Source organism: Miniopterus natalensis, chromosome 2, assembly GCF_054644295.1.
Source record: "Miniopterus natalensis isolate mMinNat1 chromosome 2, mMinNat1.hap1, whole genome shotgun sequence".
NCBI classification, from domain to species: Eukaryota; Metazoa; Chordata; class Mammalia; order Chiroptera; family Miniopteridae; genus Miniopterus; species Miniopterus natalensis.
The window spans coordinates 2,404,140-2,425,109 of record NC_142082.1 but is presented as its reverse complement, the minus strand read 5'-3'; the positions used below and the strand labels follow the sequence as shown (position 1 = coordinate 2,425,109).

Genomic DNA, 20,970 nt, shown 5'->3' with positions numbered 1-20,970 from the left:
ATTTAGATGGGATGCTAGTTCTTCATGTGATTTTAACTTTTCTCACCCATGACTTTTCGGGGGAAACCCTCCTCGTGACTGCGGGAACCTCGCCCCTCTAACGAGAAGCCCGCAGACATCAGACTTCACTGCCTGCTGACCCCCCAGGCGTCGTCCGTCTGTTTGGCAGCCGCAGCCGTGTTATTAGTTAATTCTCAGTAACGTCAGGATCGGCGTCTGGGTCAGAGGCCGTGCGCGTGGAAACAGCTGAACACGCCGGAGGGACCCGAACCCTCCCGCTTTCCCTTCCCGGGGCTGTTGCCGGTCACCAGGGCTCAACTGGTACCTGCTGGCCGGCATCTCGAGATGTCCCCAAAGGAGCCCGCCCGCCGGCACGCGGGGCTGGCGCCCAGAACGGTGGCTGTGCCGGACCCCCCCCCGTGGGTCCTGTTGCAGGAACGTCCCGGGTGCCGGGAGCCTCAGGGCGGTTCCATGGGAGGCGGGGTGGGGGTGAAGCTCTACGGACGCAGGGTGTGGGGGGGAAGGGAAGGGCTTTGGGAAATGTCTGTGCGGAGAACACGGGTTTGGGGATCGGACAATGGAACGTGCACCCCCACCACTCGGACGTGGTGGCCTCAGCACCCCTCACCTCCGCAGGACCCTCCTCTGTGACATCCTGTCACGCGGCCCTGTCCTCGTGTCTGTCTCCTACAAAGCAGCTCTCAGCCTCGCTGGGCGGTGCTGTGCTCGGGTCACCGAGGACGGTGGTCAGGGGACACAAGCCTGGGCACTGCGGCTGACCCGAGGGGTGACAGGAAAGAACGCCGGTGTGGTTGGGACGGGAAACCTCCCCTCCAAGGCAGCGTCACTGGGTGGATTCCGAAGGCTGCCCGTAAGTGGGGGCCTCATGCCCACTCTGAGGGGACGTGCTGGCAGAGGGCGCCCTGGGCACCACACACCTGCTGGCAGCCTCCCGTCCCAGCTGCTCTGCTCCTGGAGCCCTTGCCGGGCACAGTTCAGTCGTCCTGGGAGCCTCATGCCTCTGGGAGGCCGGGAGGGGGCAGAGAGACTCTGGGGACCCACACAGCCTGAGACACTGGGTGGCGTCCTTGAAGCCATCTCTCCTAGCCGCCCCCAGTCTCGCATCCACGGCCTGCCCAGTGCCCCGCAAGCACCGGGGACACCCCGACTCTGGGCCGCTTTCCCACTCACAGGGCCACAGGAGCCGCTCCTCCCGACGTGTGTAGCCTCTGCCGCCTCCTCTCCCCACACCCTGTAGCCTGTTTCTTACTCCCCCCAAGCTGGGCCATCCCGGGTGCCCCCAGTGGGAGTTCCCTGGCCACCTGACCTGTTTACGCTGAGCCGGATACGGGGACTCCCCGCCTGGGACCGGGGGCTGGGCGAGACATCGGCTGCTCCCCACCTTTGGGTCCTTGCTGGCCCCAGAGCTGCCCTGTGGGAACTGACTTCCCTCCTTCTTGCCGCAGGGAGCGGGGCCACGGCCACCACGGTTGTCTCTGTTGCCCGCTGGCTGGCAGCCCAGCCGTCCAGTGGGTTCCTCCCTGCCCGGCCCTCTCCTCTGTCCACTCCTTTCAGGGAGCGGGGAGAGCTCCAGAGCTAAGTGTCCCTTTCCCGGGTGGAGACCACAGCCTCCCCCCGCTGTGGACAGTGTCCACCCCCCTCTGGGTCAGGTCCCACCAGTCCCGCACCCTCCCCTTGGGCCGTGGTCAGTTCAGAACAAAGGCCAGACGGCCGGGGAAATGGAGGTGGCAGCGCTTGAGGCCGGTTAGTGCCTGTCCCAGGCCCTGGGGACTGTGTCTGTGTCACGAGAGGTTTAAGAAAAATGGATCGGAGACAGCTTCTTCTCTGCTAATTTCAAACGTGCCCCGCCTGGGCCACGCTACGGAGAATCATTACACGGAACGGTCAGACCGAGGAACAAGGACCAGCCGAGCGAGCCCTGCGACCCCGATTCCGAGCACGGCCGCGAACTCACCGGCCGCTGGGGTCTGGCCGGGTGCTGTGACCAGCTGCACACGCGTGAGCCCTTCTGAACCCCCGTATCTTCTGGAGGCGTCGGGAGGGACCATCTGCCAACAACCAGAGAGTCCAGCTGGCCAGAGCCGAAGAGCGACAACCACGTTTGTGGCTGGAACCGAGGAAATCAGAACCTCCTGGTAAAACCACTGCTCCAGGAGTTAAAAACACATCGTCTGCCAAAATTATAATGGAAAACTGAAGAAAACAACAGATAATTTGGTGGAAATGAAAAAAAATAATACAAAGGAATCAGCTTGATGGATGGAAACAGGGACCGTTGCCCACTGGGGGGTCTGCCTGTGGGGGCTGCAGGGACCCAGCGACCGCAGTGGGAGGCGCTTTTCTGGTGTTGTCTTCGCTCAGCTCCAATCACAATGTATCTTTTCTCGATTTTCTGGTGTTATCTTTGCTCAGCTCCAGTCACAATGTATCAGCATGAGAGGTGCCCTGGCTTAATCACAGCAGCCCCTCGCCTCACAGCCAAGCTGCACGTGGTCTGTCAAGCTCAGGATCACGGGTGGTTTCACCCAACCTCCTGCCCCTCAGCCCAGGGAGCAAGCCCTCCACCCCTGAGCATAGATGTGCCCCCGTCAGTCTAATGTGGGCCCCGAAGATATTACGAGGTGGCCTTGGGTCCAGCAAACCACAGAAGGAAGAGGTGTTGTGGGAACCTCTCAGGAACAGCAAATGCCAGCGTGGAGGTAACCCGATTCCCCGCATCTACCCGCGCTAGAGGCCCCTCCACGGGGACGGGGTGGCCGTCTTTCATCGCCCTCTGAAACGAGGGTGGCCTTGAGCTTTCTACCTCCCGCTGTCCCCCAGCGTGTCCCAGCGCCGTTCCTGGAACCAGGCTTGTGGCATCGTGAGTCACAGCCCTCCTGCGCCCGTCAGCAGCTCTGCACACTCAGGACCCCCAACGGCGCGTGGTCGGGTTTCAGGCCCCTGGCTGAGCCCGTTCTGGCCAACAGCTGGCTGTGCGCACCAAGCCCGGGCTGGCAGCCTCTGCCTTCCCGCTGCCCCGGCCCTGCGAGCTGGCAGAGCTACTGCCGACGTGCCTCACCCCGCGCTCGTGTTGACGATGGACGGACAGATAGCTGGACGAACCCCAGCATGGGATTCCCCCCGACAGTTCCTCCCCCTCAGGTTTGGCTGAGATTCCATCTGCTGGATCCCAGGAGGGAGACAAAGTTAACTTTTTTTAGTAAATCTTCTCCTGGAATGTTAAAGATGTTAGACAATCTGTTCCCACATATAAGCTGTGATTCCAAACGTTAAAAAAAAACCCAGATTGATAAGAAGACTGGGCCCGGTACCTCCGACTTCAAGGAGCTTCGGCTGGAAGGCCCCGAGGCTCTGGGAAAATGTTAACAGCCAACCTGGGGATACAGCGAACACACCCGACCAGCCGCCGATCTCCGCGTGAGCGGCTTCAGCTCGGCAGCTAATCACGGTCTCAGGCACCGGCTCGAACGTCCCTGGGACTAAAGCAGACGATCTGTCTTCTGGGCCCAGAAAACTGAAAGATGAAGCACAGCTGAGAACAGGGACCATCAGAATTGAATCACAACCACAGGTCACGGCAAAATACACGCTGACGCTGCACAGGAGGGTGATTAGGTTCGACACCAGCTAAGCCCAGTGGTCTGAAGGAACCCAGGGTGTCCCTCTGTCTCCATTTTGTCGGCAGCGAGGCTGGTCTGCTTTGCATTCTCAGCCGGTGCTGGGACTTCCTGTCGCCTGGACGGTCCGTGTTTTGGGTAGAGATGCTCCCGGAACGATGCACACGGGGCTGCGCTGACTCCCACGCCCCTCAGAGCGCTTTCGTCTCACGTGGCCCCGTCCTGTGCTCCGAGGACCCCGACACGCACCCCTGCGAGTGCTGATGAAGGGTCCCGCGTGCTCAGGCCTGTCCATCTCCTGCACCTGCTCTTAGGCCTCCGTATAAAACCCAGTTTCAGTGGGAATCCTGCTGAGTCAGTTTAACCGGAAGCCCTCGCCCTAGATCTGATCCCCCTCGGCCCCCCGGTGAGGTCTGGTCACCTGGCTGCCTTCAGCAAGAACCCTGCTGGGTCGGTGTAGCCAGAACCCCTCCCCCGATGTTTCATACCCCCTCCGGCCCCGCCCTGCTCCCTGGCTGTGAACCCCACTTCCAAGGCTGCTTTTGCAGCTGCGCCCCATCTGTCCCCCAGAGGCCCCCACACCTATGGCTGAGGCCCCCTTGAACACCTGCCTTAGCAAGTGTCTAGACTATATATATATTTAACAGTATTGCTAGTTGCAGAAACTGTGGCTCTAGGACAAATGCCTTGTCTGAAGTCCCAGAGCTGGTGCCACTGAGATGGGTGACCAGCACGCCCACCTTAGCATTAGCATGGACAAGAGTGGAGTGTGGTCAGCAGAACGGCCCCTGGCCTGTGACTGTGTCACCTTTGTGGCTGCTAGTCAGCTGACTTTAAGACAGAGAGATTGTCTTGGATCTTCTGGGGCAGTGGGTGGGGGAGCCCAAGGTCATCAATATGATCACAGGGTCCTGAGCTGGGGAAGAGGCAACCAGTTAGTGTCGCAGGGAACGAACAAGAGTCTCCACCACGCTGACGGCTGTGCAGGTGGAGGAGGCGTCCATGAGCCCAGAAGGGCAGGCGCCCCAGCAGCTGTGAAAGGCAAGTGAAGGAAAGTCCCCCGGAGCCTGCGGAAAGGACCGCAGCCTGCCCACACCATGGTGGGAGGCCCAGTAAACCGCCTGACCTCCAGAAAGGAAGGGGAATAGGAGGTGGGAGAGAAGGCAAAGGAATGGAGTTGGACATAGAAAAATAAAGTTAGAGAGCAAAGATGCGAGGAGGGGGAAGGAGGATCAGGTTAGACGGAAGGCAGCACTGAGGAGAGGCTGATCTGATCTTCATTTTCAGTTTGCAAAGAGCTTTATGATCGGAGAACCGGACCCCAAAGGGGTTCTGAGTAGGTGTTAATACCCCACTTGGAGATGAGAGAATTCAGGCTCTAGAGTGTACGCAACTTGGCAAAGAAACTTGGGCCGACATGTAGGCAAAGAAACATGTAACCAAAATGCAACATGCAAGCTGTTCCTGAATAAGGCTTCAGATAGGTAGGTGCTAAATGTTTCTTTTCAAAAACATTAACAGTATTACTGAACAAACATGTAACACAAAAACCAAATACAATAATTAATCCTGGTCCACTGCCCCACTCCATTTTCACCCTCCGCATGTAATTCTGCATGGCTCTGGTTGCAGGATAAGTGTAATTTTGTATCTTTGCTTCACATTATAAACATTTCCTATACTGTATCAGTCTTCGTAATTATAATTTGTAACAGCTGCTTGGCATCAATGCACACTGACTTACCAAGTAATTCCCATAGCTGTGGGACATTTGACTGTTCCCAGTTTCTTTTCAATATAAATAATGCTGCAATTAGCCTCTCTGGGTCCATGTCATTTGTCTTTTTAAAGGACATTTTCTTAAGATTAATCGCTGGGACTGAGGGTCTGGAAGTTCTGACAATTCCTTGTTTCAAATACTGTTGTGGTTGGAAAAGATACTTGATATGATTTCAATCTTTTTAAGTTTATTAGGACTTACTTTGTGGCCTAACATGTGATCTGTCCTGGAGCATATTCAGTGTTTGATTGAGGAGAATGTATATTCTGCTGCTTTTGGAAGGAATGTTCTGTGTATGTCTGTTTAGTCCATCTGGCAAATGTGTCCTTTAAGGCCAATATTTTTATTGGTTTTCTGTCTGGATGCTCTATCCATGGATGGTTACATTAAATCTATGGACCAAGTTGAGAACTGCTGTCTTATCAATATTGTCTGCTAAAACACGAACTTGGTATATCTCTCCATTTATTTAGATCTTTAATTTCTCTCAGCAATGTTTTATAGGTTTCAGTACACAGGTCTTACACTTTGGTTACATTTATTCCTACTTAGTTTATTTTTAGATGCCATTATAAGTGGAACTGTATCCTTCCATTTTCAAATTGTTTAGTATGTACCAATAGTAACATCAACAGAACCACAAATAACTTAGCTGGTGTACTGATTTTGTATCCTGTAATCCTGTTAAACTTGATTATTTTTGACACAATTCCTTATAATTTTTTACATACCGTATCATGTAACCTGGAAATAGTTTTACTTCTTCATTTCTAATCTGTGTGCCTTTAATTTTGTTTCCTTGCTGTTTTCTCTGGGTAGAATTTTGAATAGAAATGGTAATAGTTGCATGCCTTTGAAAATTTAAAAGAACTCGGACTTCTGAGACCCTGTAGCCCTCGGTGACTTGGGTCAGGGACCGCAGACCTGCAGTCACTAACCTTCAGGATTACGGGAGGGCTGACGAGCCTCTCAGAGGCCAGGCCAGGGCTCCCGGGATGCAGGGAAACACGACTACTCACGGGAGAGTCGCACTGCGGTCAGGTAGCTGTGGGGGTGTGAGCACTGGGAGAGGATTACCTGTGTTGGACATTATTGTAAAATCAAGAGGAAACCCTTCATTATTTCCATGTGCACTTGCTACCTCATTTCTGGAAGGTTTATTCTAGGAGTTGATCCACTACATTGTTGAGGGCCTTTAATTCCGAGGTGGGAGTCACAGCCGAGACGAGGGACGGGCCACGGAGAAGGAGCAGCAGGAAGGGCCTCTTCCTGATGCCATCACACTCGGTGGGATGGAGAATTTCTGTCCATAGGCGGTGACTGGTCAGCACGCGCCAGCTTCCTCTTGGGGACAGTGAGTGTCAAGGCGGCCAGTGTGGCCGGATTTCTCACCCACCTGGTGGCACTAGTTCTCAGGGCACACACTCCTTGTTAGTCAATTTGAGAAGAGCCTCTGGGGCATAAAGGCATAACCAGCACTTACTGACTGGCCAGGGTCCGTTGTCTCTAGCACATGACATGTTATAAAGACCTTAGAGCCTAACCAGGAGACTTAGAGGTTAGCTTGTTGTCTAGAACAAAACAATTTAAACAAATTCCTGCTCTTTATTTAGTGATGAGTGATAAAGGTTCTGTGGCCTCTGAATTAAGGTCATTCCTAAGATATACAACCTGTCCACAGGGCGAGTCAGGCTTCTGTGAACCACGTCGGTCTCAGAAAGGCCATGGAGGTTACAGAGCGTAGCTGCAGCACCCAGGCCCCGTGTGGTGCCACAGAAGGGCATCCTCTGGGCGGTTCCGGCTCCCTGGTTCTGTCTGGCTGAGCCCCAAGGACAGTGTCACGAGCTGCCTGCAGGCGACATCTCGAGTGACATCTCGTCATTGCGGCAGCAGGTAGTTCTCACGGGCGCAGATCCCATGCTGAGTGACCGAATCTGGAGGAAGAGAGAGCAGTTGGGTGTTGACAAGGGCCAGCCACACAGTAAGGAGCAGCCCTTCTATGTAAACGCAAAACCATACTGTACAATCTCAAAGGGTCTAGAGCTGCGCTTTCCACACGTCCACGGGTCCAAGTAGCCCATAAAAATACAATAGCATGAAATAAAGTAAAATGAAAAATTCAGCTCCTCAGCCACACTTGCCACACCCCGAGCGCTGGCAGCCGCAGGCCCTGTGAGATGTGCTACACGGGGATTCTGGCCACGGCGGGACAGTCCCTCAGCCAGGGAGGACAGGCCCGGGCTCCAGTCTCAGCAGCTGCAGCAGCCTCTCTCTGGCACAGGCCGAGCATGAACAAGCACGCAGGAGTTTCAGGCGCCACACCAACCACGCACTGCAGGCCGTGCGGGTCATCCGCTCAGGCGAGCCCTTCACGTGGGACACGGGTGGGTCGCGCTCTGACCTGCAGGCTTTCTCCTTCAGCCAAGGAAGCTGACACTGCTCCAGTTGAAACTCCTTTCAGGACAAGCTCCAGGTGCAGCTGACAGGCCGGCCAGGCGTCCTGCAGCCGGCTCAAGGCACCCCCTTGCACTTGCCGTGAAGAGTCCACGGCTCCCAACCACTTCCACTCGAATGGAAGAGGAATGCGAGGGACCCTCAGCTCTGCCGGGTTCCAACTCTGTCAGCCTTACTGGTGACCACTGTCACTGGGGGGGTGGGGGTGGGCAATGTAAGATGATGGCCGTGATGATGTGGGGCACCAGGGGGGAAATGGGCTTATTCCCCGAGTACAGGGGAAAATGGGCTTATTCCCCGAGTACAGGGGAAAATGGGCTTATTCCCCAGTACAGGGGAAATGGGCTTATTCCCCGAGTACAGGGGAAATGGGCTTATTCCCCGAGTACAGGGGAAAATGGGCTTATTCCCCGAGTACAGGGGAAAATGGCTCATTCAAGTCCGAGGGTTTGACCAGAGCCTCCTCAGTGCAAACTCGCCTCCACACGGGAGGTGGGAGTGGGCGAGCCGAGCCGCGGGAGGAACCCCAAGATGTGTCACGTGGACATCACGCCTTTGTAATTAATAAACAGACAACAGATTTTGGCCGTTCCTACGAGTACTGTGCAAACCGCTTAAGCCGCAGCCCCGTGAGGAGCTGACTGTGATTTACGTGTGAACATTAGTCCTTTACTTGTGAGGTGTTTCCGTGAGATGCCCGTTGGCCACTTCATCTCTTTTTGACTTTTCTTGTGCAAACTTCCGCTGCGCGAACCTGTCTGTTCTACTCCCACATTCACGTTAGGTCAGCCTTCCCTTTTATTGCCTGGACTCTGAAGGACGGGCAGAAAGCCGCCCCCGTACCGGGTGTAACGGAACCCGGCCCTCCGCTCTTCCAGGCTGTGAAACCTCTGTGAACTCAACGTCTACGTTAGGTTTCTGACAGGCTGTCATCCGCAAAAGCCAGAAAGGACGGCCGAAAGGATGCGCCTCCTGGTGAGGCTCGAGTCCAACAGGGCCCTAAACTTCCAGCTGTTTCTTTAAAACACTTGAGGCTTAGGCTGAAGTTTATATGAAAGAAAACGCACAGAAGGCGGTTCAGAGAGAGGAACGAGGGGCCGACACCGTGAAGTCGCTGCAGTGAGCGGCACGCAGTCAGCAGGGACAGAAACGCTCCGCGGCCCTGCCGCAGAGGTGCTGCTGGGAGACGGGCAAAAAGGTGAACGGCCAACTTTCAAACAGGCCGCTCATGACCCAAACCCCGCAGACGCCCACCCGCAGCGGCAGCCCAGTCGGAGGGGCTGCAGGGGAAGGCGCGAGGTGCTGCTTCAGCTCACCAGCAAATCCTGGGCCCGGGGCAGTCGGCACTGGGGGCGGCCGTGCGACTGAACGTCAAGCACCCCCCTCGCCTGCGTGCCTGTGACACTGGACAGGCGCTGGAGCAAAGCAGGCCTCGCCGACGGAGAGAAGCAAACAGTCAGGAGCAGCCCCGTGGAATTTAAATTGAAAAAATCGGTGTTGTTTTTAACGAGGTTACTCGGCAGGACTTGGCTCCTGTGTGGTCTCAGGGTTGGGACACGAGTCAACACGCTGCCTCGCTAGCTCCTACGGTGCGGTGGGCGAGTCACCCCCTGACCTGAACCTCTAATGGGCAGCCAGTGTGGCCACTGGTACAGTGAGTGGAGCTCACAGGCACCCAGGCCCGGGGGACGGCTGGCGTGGGTGCCCGGGCACTCGCCCTGCAGGAGTCTGCGCTGTGAGCGCCCTCAGCTCAGCGCTGCCAACCTGGGAAAGGAGGGCTCAGCCCGCGTCCTGGCCAGACCGACGCCCCATGGACCACCCCTCCCAGCGATGGACAGAAAAGACCATTTACAACATTGCACGTCCTGAGCCAACAGGCAGCTGGCTGACGGGTGTGCCCCAGGTTTTCCTTTATGTCCATTTATTTGTAATCCTCACCCGAGCATATGCTTATTGATTTGGGGGGAGGCAGAGACGTTGACTGGTTGCCTCCCATACGTGCCCCGAACAGGGATCTAACCCCAAATCTAGGTCTGTGCCCTGACTGGGGGTCAAGCCCGGCCAGGGCTCTAGTTTTACTTTTCAAGTGATGCTTGAGGGCTGCGCCTTGGTGGGAGGCGCAAAGAAGGCCTTTTCTTTTCCAGTCTGCTGGCCTTTAAGATGCCTTCTAGCCCGGCCGCCGTGGCTCAGCGGCTGAGCATCGACCTAGGATTCAGAAGACTGTGGTTCGATTCTGGGTCGGGCACGTGCCCTGGTTGTGGGCTCCATGCCCAGCAGGGGGCGAGCAGGAGGCAGCTGATCAATGACTCAACATTGCTGTTTCTCTCTCTCCCTCTCCCTTCCTCTCTGAAATCAATAAAGACATATATATGTGTGTGTGTGTATTCTTAAAAAGATGCTTTCTAACCTCGTTCACATCCAGTAAGGGGAGTCGCGTAGGAGGAAACTTGCAGGAGAGCCCAGCAGACAGGCTAGGAAACTTCAAAGATAACCGTCTGGGACCCACAAATAGAAAGGCAGGCTCAGAAACCCACCTTCTGCCCACACTCTTTCCATAACTTCCCGAGGCTAATGCTAAAGAGCTGCCCTAGCAGCTAGCAGTTAATTTAAAAGAAAATCAACACTAATGATATTTTTCTTTTTAAAGAAAGCCTCAGCACGAGAAGTTGGGACTGCAGACCCCCTGAATCAGTCTCAGGCCTCACTCACTCCTCTCCTGGCAGAGGCCAAGTTCTGACAGCTCAAAAGAAGATGAATTCATCTTCCTGTCTGAAATTGCACCTTAAAACTCCAGTCATTTTTTTCCTTTCTTCTTTTTTTAAGTTTTTTCTTTCTTTTTTTAATATATCTTTATTGATCTCAGAGAGGAAAGGAGAGGGAGAGAAAGAGAAACATCAATGATGAGAGAGTCATTGGTCAGCTGCAGCCAGCAACCCGGGCCTGTGCCCTGACCAGGAACCAAACCCCGATCTCCTGGATCCTAGGTCGACGCGAAACTGCTGGGCCACGCCCGGCCGGGCTTAAGCTTGTTTTTTAAATTTAAGTACAGATGGCGCACAATCCTATATCGGTTATAGTTTCAGGTGTACAATACAGCGATTCCACATTTCTATGCCTCGCCCTGTGATCACCCCACTAATGCCAGCGACTGCCTGTCACCATGCAAACTATCACAGTGCTAGTGACCCTCCCCCCCTTTCCTCCAGAGCAGACAGAGTAGCCAATGGACACACGACAAGATGCTCAACATCACTCATCACCAGGGAAACGCAAACGGAAGCCACGGTGAGATACCACCGCACACCAGTGAGAATGGCCGTCACTGAAAAGACGAGAGGTACGTGTTGGCAGGAATGTGGAGAAGGGGGACCCTGGTCTGCAGTCACCTTCTGGGGTGGTAGCCTCGGAGAGGAAGGAATCAGGGTGTCCGAGGGGCAGCCCAGAGCAGCCCTGCCTCCCGGCCCCTCTCCCTCCCCTCAGTCTCCGTCCCTGGTGGTGGGCTCGAGGCTCTGCGACAGCTTCCCTACCTGTGCAGCGGGGTGTGGACAAAGGTGACTGAACCACGAGGCCTCCTACATGGCCTAGCTCCCAGACAGCACCCATCAGCACATGCATGTCCCTCCCAGGCCTCCGGTCAGCCGCGGGAAACAGTGATCAGATAGTGCCCTCGAGCATGCGCCAGGCCCCTGCCCTCAGCCACCTCTTCCTGAGAACATCGACCCGGGAGACGGTCAAACCACGTGCTTCTCATAAGCTACAAGGAAATCATGCCCAGGAGAAACTTTCTCTCTTGTTTTTGGCAACACTGCTGAGAATATTACACGATGTTCCCACAATAGCGTAAACTGTGTGTCTTATCACTTGAACGGAACCCAGACAATACAAGGGTTCCCGAGCCTGGAAATCTGTCTTATGAGAAAACCCAACCTCTCGTGATAACAGGCTCAGCGGAGGGAAGAGTGAGCAGAGAGGACCCAGCCCCGCAGTCCCAGAGCCGCCCTGGGGAGGTCGGGGCAGAGGTCCGAGGCGCACACCCTCCTGAGGCAGCCACGTCCCCGCGGCCCAGGGCCCTGCTTTAGATCTGGGGCGTGGGGATGAAACTCCAGAGGGGGTCCCAGGGCGTCCCGGGGGGGGGGGGGGGGAGTCACTGGGCCGCGCTTCAAGCACAACGCGTATTAGCGGTACCAGGTACAGGTAACACCCCACTTCCTGGCCCGGGAATTTAATGTCTGTTTTCCTGTTTATTTTCATACACATCCACGTGCCCAGAAGTGTCTCTCTCTTAAACACCCCCCTTTCTCCTCTGGCTGAATGATTCATCCAGAGTCTTGGCCTCAGCGTCCTGCAGTTTCAGGGAAAACGGGCCCTGGGGACGGCACGGGGAACCTAATCAGACAGCCTGGCTGCAGGGCAGCTCGCATCTGAGACTCTCCAGGGACAGAGCACGCAGGGCACGGCGCGTCTCACACGGGCCCTATTTGGAGGTTGCTCTGTGCCAGCAACGAGGGGCGGGGGCAGGGCGAGAGGCTGGGGTGCAACATGGTCACCCCACGCTGCGTCTCCCCCAAAGAAACCACTGAAGGCTGAGAAGACATTTTTATAATTAGCATGATCATTTAACAGTTGTGTTTTTTTTAATATTCATAAACGGTGGGTCTCTCTTTTTTAAGACGCAGATGGGGAAGGGATGAAGTGGCCTCTCTGAGGGACTACAGTGCTCGGGGTTGGGGGCCTGTCTCTTTCTGGTGTATCCACATTTCCTCTGCAAAAATAAGTCTCCTGCTTGCCCACCCCTTGCAACTTTATTATGTTTGCAAAAACTAGGACCGTGTAAGCTACAGCAATAAATATGAAGGCACTAAAGCCCCTGGAATCTTTATTTTGGAAGATAAATTACAAATCAGAATAACTTTACCTTTCCAAACTATGCTTAAGTCTAGGGATCTACCTCACCCAGCAGCTGATGCTCCAGTTAGAACAAATTTAATTTACAAATTCTGAGTGTTGCTGTTCATAATCGGTCACAAAATAACCCATTTTCTTTAAATCGGTTCTTATGTTGTGAAATTAAAATTTAGTCCTAATTTTAATTTCACAACATATTAAGAAAAAATACTCTCCAGAATGTTAATAACGGAAACTAATGGAGAAGGAGGAAGGTGTTCAGGAGACAGAATTCTGCTTCGTCCAAGAGTCGGGAGGACTGTTCTGCGTGTGAGTGGACGCCATCACCAAGACCCCAGACAACCGCCCACTGGGGAAACGCACTGTTCTGCGCTCTCCTGGGCCTGTCCTCTGTCATCAGTGAGTAAATGGGGCAGAGGCCGCTACCCCGTTTCACAGACGGAATGAATGAGGCCCAGAGAGAATCGGCGAGTCGCCCCTGGTGGCAGAGCCTGGGTGGGGAGGAAAGGCCACCCTCTGGACCGTGCATTCCTGTGAGCAGAGACAAAATGAAACCTCTATTCTCACACAGCTGGGGCTACTGAATGTAAATTCAGAAAGAGGAGAGCGTAAACTAATAAGTATTTGAAAAATACACGCCCAACCCCCACACGACCAGGCTGGGGGGCCCGGTGCCGACGGGCAGTGGCCAGCAAGTCGGGGCTCATCTCATGGGTGAGAGTTTCTCCACTCTGAGAGCCAAGGACTCCCAGGCACAACGCCCAGATGCAGCCAAAGGCCAATCAGGAACAGGACAGAAGTTACGGGAGGGGGAAGAGGCAGACGCTCTGACGCTCAGAGAACCCCAGGGGCCTGCACAGGTGGAACCCTGGGCTCCACTAGGTAAGTCACCTCCTCAAGCCACCAGCAGGAGAGCCGATCACAGGACAGCCAGAGTGACACTGTGTGTACAGGATCACAGAGCGACCTGAGGGGCTGGAAGTGCCCGGCCTGGAAATAATGGGAGCAGACCCGGGTCCCGGCCTCCCCACAGCACATGGTGCCCAAACCCCGGACGCCAGTTGTTGGTCACTCAGGTGCACAGTCCCAACAGCCGAATGAGACCACGACTCTGGTGCCCAGTCGGTGTCATTTTGATTCGTGAACTTTTCTCAAAATCAAAACAAGAGCCTGTGTTTCAGAACAGAGGATGTTTTGAAGGCTGTGTTCTTGGCATTTGGGAGGAAGACGTGAAGTTTATTCCCCAGAGTAAAGTCCAGGATCATTCATCCCACTACAAGCCCCTCAGTAACAGCAGGGACACTACCCGCCATGGTATCCCGCCTGGGAGTCCTGGCGGCCCCTATGGGTGGCCCAGAGCACAGGGGACAGACCCAGCCTACTGTCCACATCTGCGTCCCAGAAGTCAGGGCACATCTCCCACCACCTCTGACCCCCCAGGAACTAGTGGCACACAGGGCACAACCGACCCCAGGCCTGGACGTCACATTCACGCTACAAAAACCACAGCTTCTTCTGTGCTAATGGATACCACTTGGAGCATGTGAACAAAGGAGGTACCCGGACAGGTGCCCATGAGAAAGGAGTGGTGGAGCCCTTGGGAGCCCGGCCGTCCTCAAGTCCACAGTCAGAGCATCTCCCCGACTGGCCAGTGCCCCCCCCCCCCAGGGACCCTGGCTGCCCCTGAGCCTGAGGTCAGAGCACCTCCCCGACCTCCCAGTGTCCCCCCTCCCCCTCCGAGGGACCCTGGCTGTCTCCGAGCCTGCAGTCAGAGTACCTCCCCGACCTCCCACTGTCCCCCCTCCCCCTCTGAGGGACCCTGGCTGTCTCCGAGCCTGCAGTCAGAGCACCTCCCCGACCTCCCAGTGTCCTCCCTCCCCCTCCGAGGGACCCTGGCTGTCCCCGAGCCTGCAGTCAGAGCACCTCCCCGACCTCCCAGTGTCCCCCCTCCCCCTCTGAGGGACCCTGGCTGTCTCCGAGCCTGCATTCAGAGCACCTCCCCGACCTCCCTGTGTCCCCCTGGGGCCCCAGCTGTCCCCAAGCAGGCTCCTACCTAGGATCCACTTCTCCGACAAGTACATGACGCTCTCCTTCCTCCTTCCGTGGCAGGGCCCGATGAAGACGCTGGCCTGTCGAGGGACACCCGTGACCCGGCCCCCACACAGGAGGACCAGCTCCCATAGCTTGGCTCTGGGGGGGTCGCTGGCGGGCGAGATGAACATCGTGGGCTGACCGGTGAACAGGGTGCCCTGGTACTGCCCGGCGGACAGGTGGCGCTCCCGGCGGCAGAGCTGCAGGCAGAGATGGGGGGGTTAGGCGGGAGCCAGGGCAGGGTCTGGAACAGGTGCACTGTGCGGCTCACGGCCTTTCTCGGGAAAGGGCAGAGTGAACGGCACGGGGCACGTCCTCGGGTGAATCCTGAATTCTGAGGACCGGAGCAGAAGATGACAGGAACACTGACATTATCTGAGGCAGCCTGAGAGCAAAACTCCAGATGAACGATTTACAGGCAAAAAAAGGCTTAGGACTTTGAATTATTCCACACTCTAAACCAAAGTACTCGAAAGTAGCCAGCTGTGCAGCACAGTGAGGTGAGCCACACCTGGCTCTGTGAGCCCCGTGGCCAGGGCAGCAGGTCTCCTTAAAGCCACCCCCAGCCCCGCACCTGAGCAGCAGCCTCGGGCCTGGTGCTCTGGGTTCACACGAGGGTACAGAGCGGAACCTCAGCGGCTCCCCGAGCACCGCGGGTTGGGAGCGGCATGGGCACCAGGGAAATGGGGAGAAGCCGAACCGGGCTGGGGACACTTCAGGATCCGGATGCTGGGCCGCGCTCCTTTCTGTTGATGAGGTTGTGGTCGTCTGGCTGCCCAGGGGGCGGTGGGGAGGCCCAGTTATTCTAAACACACTTCACTCAGGACAGACTAACGGAGGCGTCGTTTTAAGTGCAAACTCCCTCCAGGAGGCACTGAGGGTGCCCTGCTGTCCACAGGGTGAGTGTTATAATCGGCTTATTGCCCTGAGGACAGAACTGAACATCTGAGACATTTGTTGTTTTGATGGGAGGTTTGTGGGGAAAAAGATCAAGGGGTGCTTCTCAAGGAGTGTGACCAGGGCGGGGGACAGAGGGTGGGAGGGGGAACCCAGTGCTCCACCTACATGTGACAGAACTGGAGAAAGAACGAACTGCTCTCCCACCAGGTGTGCAAATTGCTCCTGCTTTTTAAGAAAAGAGGGTGTTACTGTAAAAAAAAAAAAAAGCCCAATGTTAAGCAACCTAAGTGTCCACTGATGGGTGAATGGATAGGGGTGGTACCTATGTGTGATGGAATATTACTCAGCCATAAAAAAGGGCAAACTCTTGCCCTTTGCACAACATGGATGGACCTAGAGTGTGTTATGCTAAGTAAAACCAGACAGAGAAAGACAAATATCATGATTTTACTTAAATGTGGAATCTAAAGAACAAAATAAACAAAGAAATAAAATAAAAACAAACTCAGATACAGAGAACAAACTGATGGTTGCCAGATGGGAGGGGGGTTGGAGGGATGGGTGAAAAGGGTGAAGGAGTTAAGAGGCCCAAACAGCCAGTTATAAAAGCAGTCCCAGGGATGTAAAGTACAGCACAGGAAACAGTCAATAACACTGTAATAACTGTAGATGGTGCCAGGTGGGCACTAATTGAGGTGACCACTTTGAAACTTAAACGAATGTCTAATCACCATGCTGTACACCTGAAATCAGTATGTCAACTGTAATTGAAAAACAAAAAATTTTAAAAGGTGATTGTGTGTTTTTCTAAATTCTGTATCACACGCATGCATATTTAGGATACAGGGGTTTTTTTTGTTTTTTTTTTTTTAAATGGGATCCGGGGTTATCTCGGTAAATGGGAAAGCAGTAAACCCACTTTTAATCCAGTAGAAAAGGGCACATGTAACATGCCAGTAACAAGCAGCTGCGTGACCTATTACGAGGACATGTGCAGGCCTTCCAGGTGCTCAGAATGGGACTTTAGTGGCCGATCTCTGTGAATCCTCAGTCCTCTCCCTCCCATTTAGTCAACACTCACCCTCCACCAGGCCCTCGAGCACAGTGCAGGGGATGCAAATGTGAATAATCCGTGGCCTCTGACCTGAGACTAAACACATCCTATAAAAGTCAGCCCATGAAAATGCCTCCCTTCACTTATTTACTCAGCTTGAAGTCAGAGGGGTCAAAGAATTACAAAGACCCAAATAACTGAGTGGATGGGCATGCGGGTTCCCAATCCTAAGTAAAGTAGCTGCCAGGAAAGCCTAACCGAGATGTAGTTACTTAAAATTAAAGCTTAACGTGGGAAGTTAACCCATAAAGCGCTCCCTGATGTGTATACGGAGCTCACTGCCACAGAAAGGAAGATACAGGCCAGTCTAGTCTCATCCACACTGTAGGTGTGACAGGACACAGGATTCTGCTTGTCACCGAGCTGCAGTGACACTCATTTGGGAAGCAGCAGGTCCTAGGAGGCAACACTTCCCCACTGCTCCCGAGGACACACAGCCCCGCTGTCATCTCAGTCCCCCGGGGGATTCCCTATTCCAGGTCCTCGTGACTGAGGAAACGGCTCTGGGAACCCCTGTCCCCGTGTGGCCTCTCCTGTGGAGGCCACCTGTGCACGGACCACGACCTGGCGTGGCTACTGTGGGACGTCAGTTGCCTCAGGAACCCACCCCCGGCAGTCAGCTCTTCCCTGTGCAAAGGCCAGTTCTGTCCCCATGGGGACATTCTACACACAATTCAGGACGGTAAGGCCGCAAGCAGCACAGAAGTCACTTTTTCCAGCTTCATTGAGAGATAATTGCTGTATAATCGGCACTGACTTGAACACCACAATGTGTCAGCACGTTGGCAATAAATGTTGAGAAATTTCACAGATCTTCCCCAGGAATGGGAGCGAGGGAAGGCAAGGAGGGCGGACAGGACCTGAGGGCCACTGCATCCAGGGCTCGTTCCGGGCAGACAGGGGACCCGTGACCCGTGCCTGGTGCTGGCACCTGGCCCAGCGTGGGGGCCTCTCTCCACAAGGACACTCCCAGTAAGCACAGATCCCTGACGCTGTCCAGAGGAGGGCGGGGAAGGCTGCCCGGTGTGCGGGGTCTGCGGGGATGGTTTCTAACTTCTCCTTTCATGAGAAAATGAAGCAAAGCACCAGGTAGACACGTTCCCGACCCGAAGCCACCAAACGGGCCCCTCGCCTGCCCTCCACAGTCAACTGCAGTGTAAGCTGAGGCAGGATGCATTTCCCCCGCACTTCTTAAAAAAGTCTTTATTGCTGGAAGTACCCCCGTTTTCCCCGTACTTTTGCCGAGGGCTGTGAGGACGCCCGAGTTAGAACTTGGAGTGGGCCCAACTTGGATTTTTTTAAAGTGCTATTGGAGTTTTAAAGGCTGCATAAGTGATGGGAACACAGTCGCCTTGGGAATCCACAAATAGCCTTTAAAAGGCTGTAAATCTGGGTTCCATGCCTCACAGCTTTCAACGCGGTAAGTAGGTCAGAGCCCTGTCGGGGTTCCTGCTCCGCAGCATCCAGCTGGCGGGGCTCCCTGGCTCCTTCGCTAACAACACGCCAGCAATCCAGCCACACTCGCCTCCCGGCTGCTTTTCGCGCTCAGTTTTCAAAAATCATAACAAAACACACACATGGAAATCGCTTCTGGGTTTTATAGGACTTTTTATTTCACCCTTTAAAAACCCTCTGGTAGGTGGCAAGAAATGTGTAAACCTATGAAAGTTAAAGTTGGGGTCCGCGCAGGCCTGCGGTCGGCAGAGCTGACTGAGTCAGGGCTGGAGGCCAGGCACTGGGCAATGGCATTTCCAAAGCTCCCGGTGACCCAGGGGCCACCAGGTGAGGAAGGGTCCTAAAGAGGATGGGCACAGATAGCAGCCACCCGGCGGCTTTATAACACTAATGCTGGCCAGTCCCAGCCATTCTGATGAGGCAGGGATGTGGCCTGGGGATGTGGCCCAGGCAGAAGTTAAAAAAAAAAAAAATCTCCCAGGTGATTCTAATGAGCCAGAGCCACTGAATTAGAATCAAAGGGGCTCCCAAGAGCTAGCATTTTGCCCCGAAAGCCCTGTCTGCAGCGCTGAGGGCCAGGAGCATAGGGGAAAGGCACCTGTGAGAAGTACTTAAGGGTGGGCACCTCCTGCCTTGCATCGACCCACCCACCAAAGGAGAATAGGACATAGTCCCTTAGAGGATGAGAGGAAAAAACCCACCCAAGTGTGAGAGTCCAGCCGATAACATTTCAGCTCCGAAACAGAGCGGCCGCCCACTAGGAGACAGACGTCTGGGTTAGAGCCCTGGTCTCCAGTCGCTCGGTCTCCTCTCCAGTTTGTCTGGAGGCTGCCAGCCTGTCCTGTCTCCATCTGCAGGCCCTGTGCCTCCTCCTGACCCCTTGTCCCACCCTGGCACAGAGGCCTACCCCCCAGTCCTGCTGGGGCCCCAGCTCATCTCACTCTGGGCAGTCCTGGCCAGGCTCCCTCCTGGGGGCTGACCTTCCTCATGCCAAGTCCTGCATGGCCGGCTTCCCAGGCCCACCAGCTTCTCGCAGGTGCTCTAGTGGTTCCACTGCCGAGAGCCCCCGACAGGCCCCGCCTCACACCAGGGCCTTGCTTGTTGTTTGGCCTCCACGTTTCTCAGGAGCATCTTCCTCCCTCTGATCTAACTCCATTCGCCAGCTCCATGTGCAGGGGGAGAGGAAGAGCATGTCCTCTGTCCCCTCCCGTCAGCTGACGACTGTGGTTGTTTGACTGGGGCACCGTCGAGACACCTCCCATAGGCCAGGTTTTTTTGTTGAAGTTTTTATTCAGAGCCGTATTTTGGGTCGAGATTTGCAGAATGATCTACTGTGAATTTTGTTTTTAGGTCACTCTGAGGACACTTCACCTGCTACTGTGACCGTTGCAGCGTGAGTTAGGATGAATTTCATTTGCTTTCTCCAAAGTTGTCTTCCCCCTTCTTTGAGGGTTAGTAGGCGGTTTAGATATTCTGTTCTGTACACAGGTATACGAGACAACTATATCATTTCAAGGTTCCAAGAACCCGTTTTCCTTATAGTTAAATCAGGCACATTCTTCCAAAGATGAGGGACAGCTCCTAGGAATCCTGTGAATCCAGGCTCAGTAACCTGGGGCTGCCCCCAGGAGCCACCGAACTTACTAACTGTTGGAAAAGTTGCTTATACAGTGGTACCTCGGTTTTTGAACATTTCTGTTGACGAACATTTCAGTTTACAAACACCGTAAACCAGGAAGGAAATGCTTCGGTTTTGAACACGCCTCGGAAGTCGAACATGCTGCGCAGCTTCCGCTGAGGGCACGATCCTGAGGCCCGGCTGCTGGCTGTGGATCCCTCGGTTTTCAAATGTTTCAGAGCTCGAACAGTCATCCAGAATGGACTGCATTCGAAGACCGAGGCACCACTGTAGTCTTTCCACTAAAACAAAGCTTACCCATCTGGACTTTTAAAAATCAAACTCAACATCTTATTTTACAAACACAATTTCTTTAATTCCCAGTGCTTAAAACTCAAGCTCGGTTTCTGAACGTCCTTCAAATGCAGGCACAGGCCGGGGCCAGTGACCATCCCTTCTGGACTGGACCGGAGAGCAGCCGCCTCCCTCCCACCCAGCACCGGCAGACGGCTGCTCACAGCGGAGCGTGGCTGTCTGGAGATGGCAGCTGTCCTCGGTGTCCCGGCTGGATTACGCCACAGCATTGTTCACGTCTGACTTGTCTGCTGCTGAGTCTCAGGTCAGAGACGCAGGCCGTCCGTCACACTTTCCTACCAATCCACCCAGTGCTGTGGCTTCTGGGAACACCCAGGGAAGGCAGGGTACTCCCTGCTCCTACGTTTCAAAGCACTTCCTCCTGGGCGAGACTAAGCTTTTTGCCAATGAAGAAGTCCCAAGGGAGGAGGGGCACCAGGAGGCAGGAGAAAATAGGCAACGGATAAACCCTTAGGAAGGAAAGAGTAATGTGGGTGTCAGCAATTGGACAGGGGTAGAAACGCCCCATGCATGAGGGTTGGGCCTGCATTTTAGGAGCCCAGGAAAAGAGGGGCCTGGGCACCAGGAGGCCTGCATTCCCCACTCCCAGTGGCTACAGGGTCATGCTGGCCGAGCCTCGCCTATCCCTCACCCCTCAGGG

At 54.8% G+C, this 20,970-nt stretch overlaps 1 protein-coding gene across 5 annotated transcripts in view; it reads right to left on the bottom strand.

The window, feature by feature from the left end:
* The window catches only part of MCPH1 (microcephalin 1), a 134,174-nt gene that overhangs the window by 4,012 nt on the left and 109,192 nt on the right, over nt 1–20,970 (bottom strand). The window contains exons 13-14 of one of the 5 annotated variants that reach the window (XR_015714014.1): nt 14,831–15,068; nt 6,496–7,352 (exon numbers count right to left, since the gene is read on the bottom strand). Coding sequence is in view for 4 of the 5 variants with exons in the window: in XM_087814058.1 (XP_087670184.1) it covers nt 7,297–7,352; nt 14,831–15,068 (294 nt within the window). In the remaining variant the exon portion in view is untranslated. Of the gene's footprint in view, nt 1–5,208; nt 7,353–14,830; nt 15,069–20,970 lie in introns of those variants that run through there. The other 4 variants (XM_087814058.1, XM_016219145.2, XM_016219147.2 and 1 more) reach the window with 4 other exon arrangements.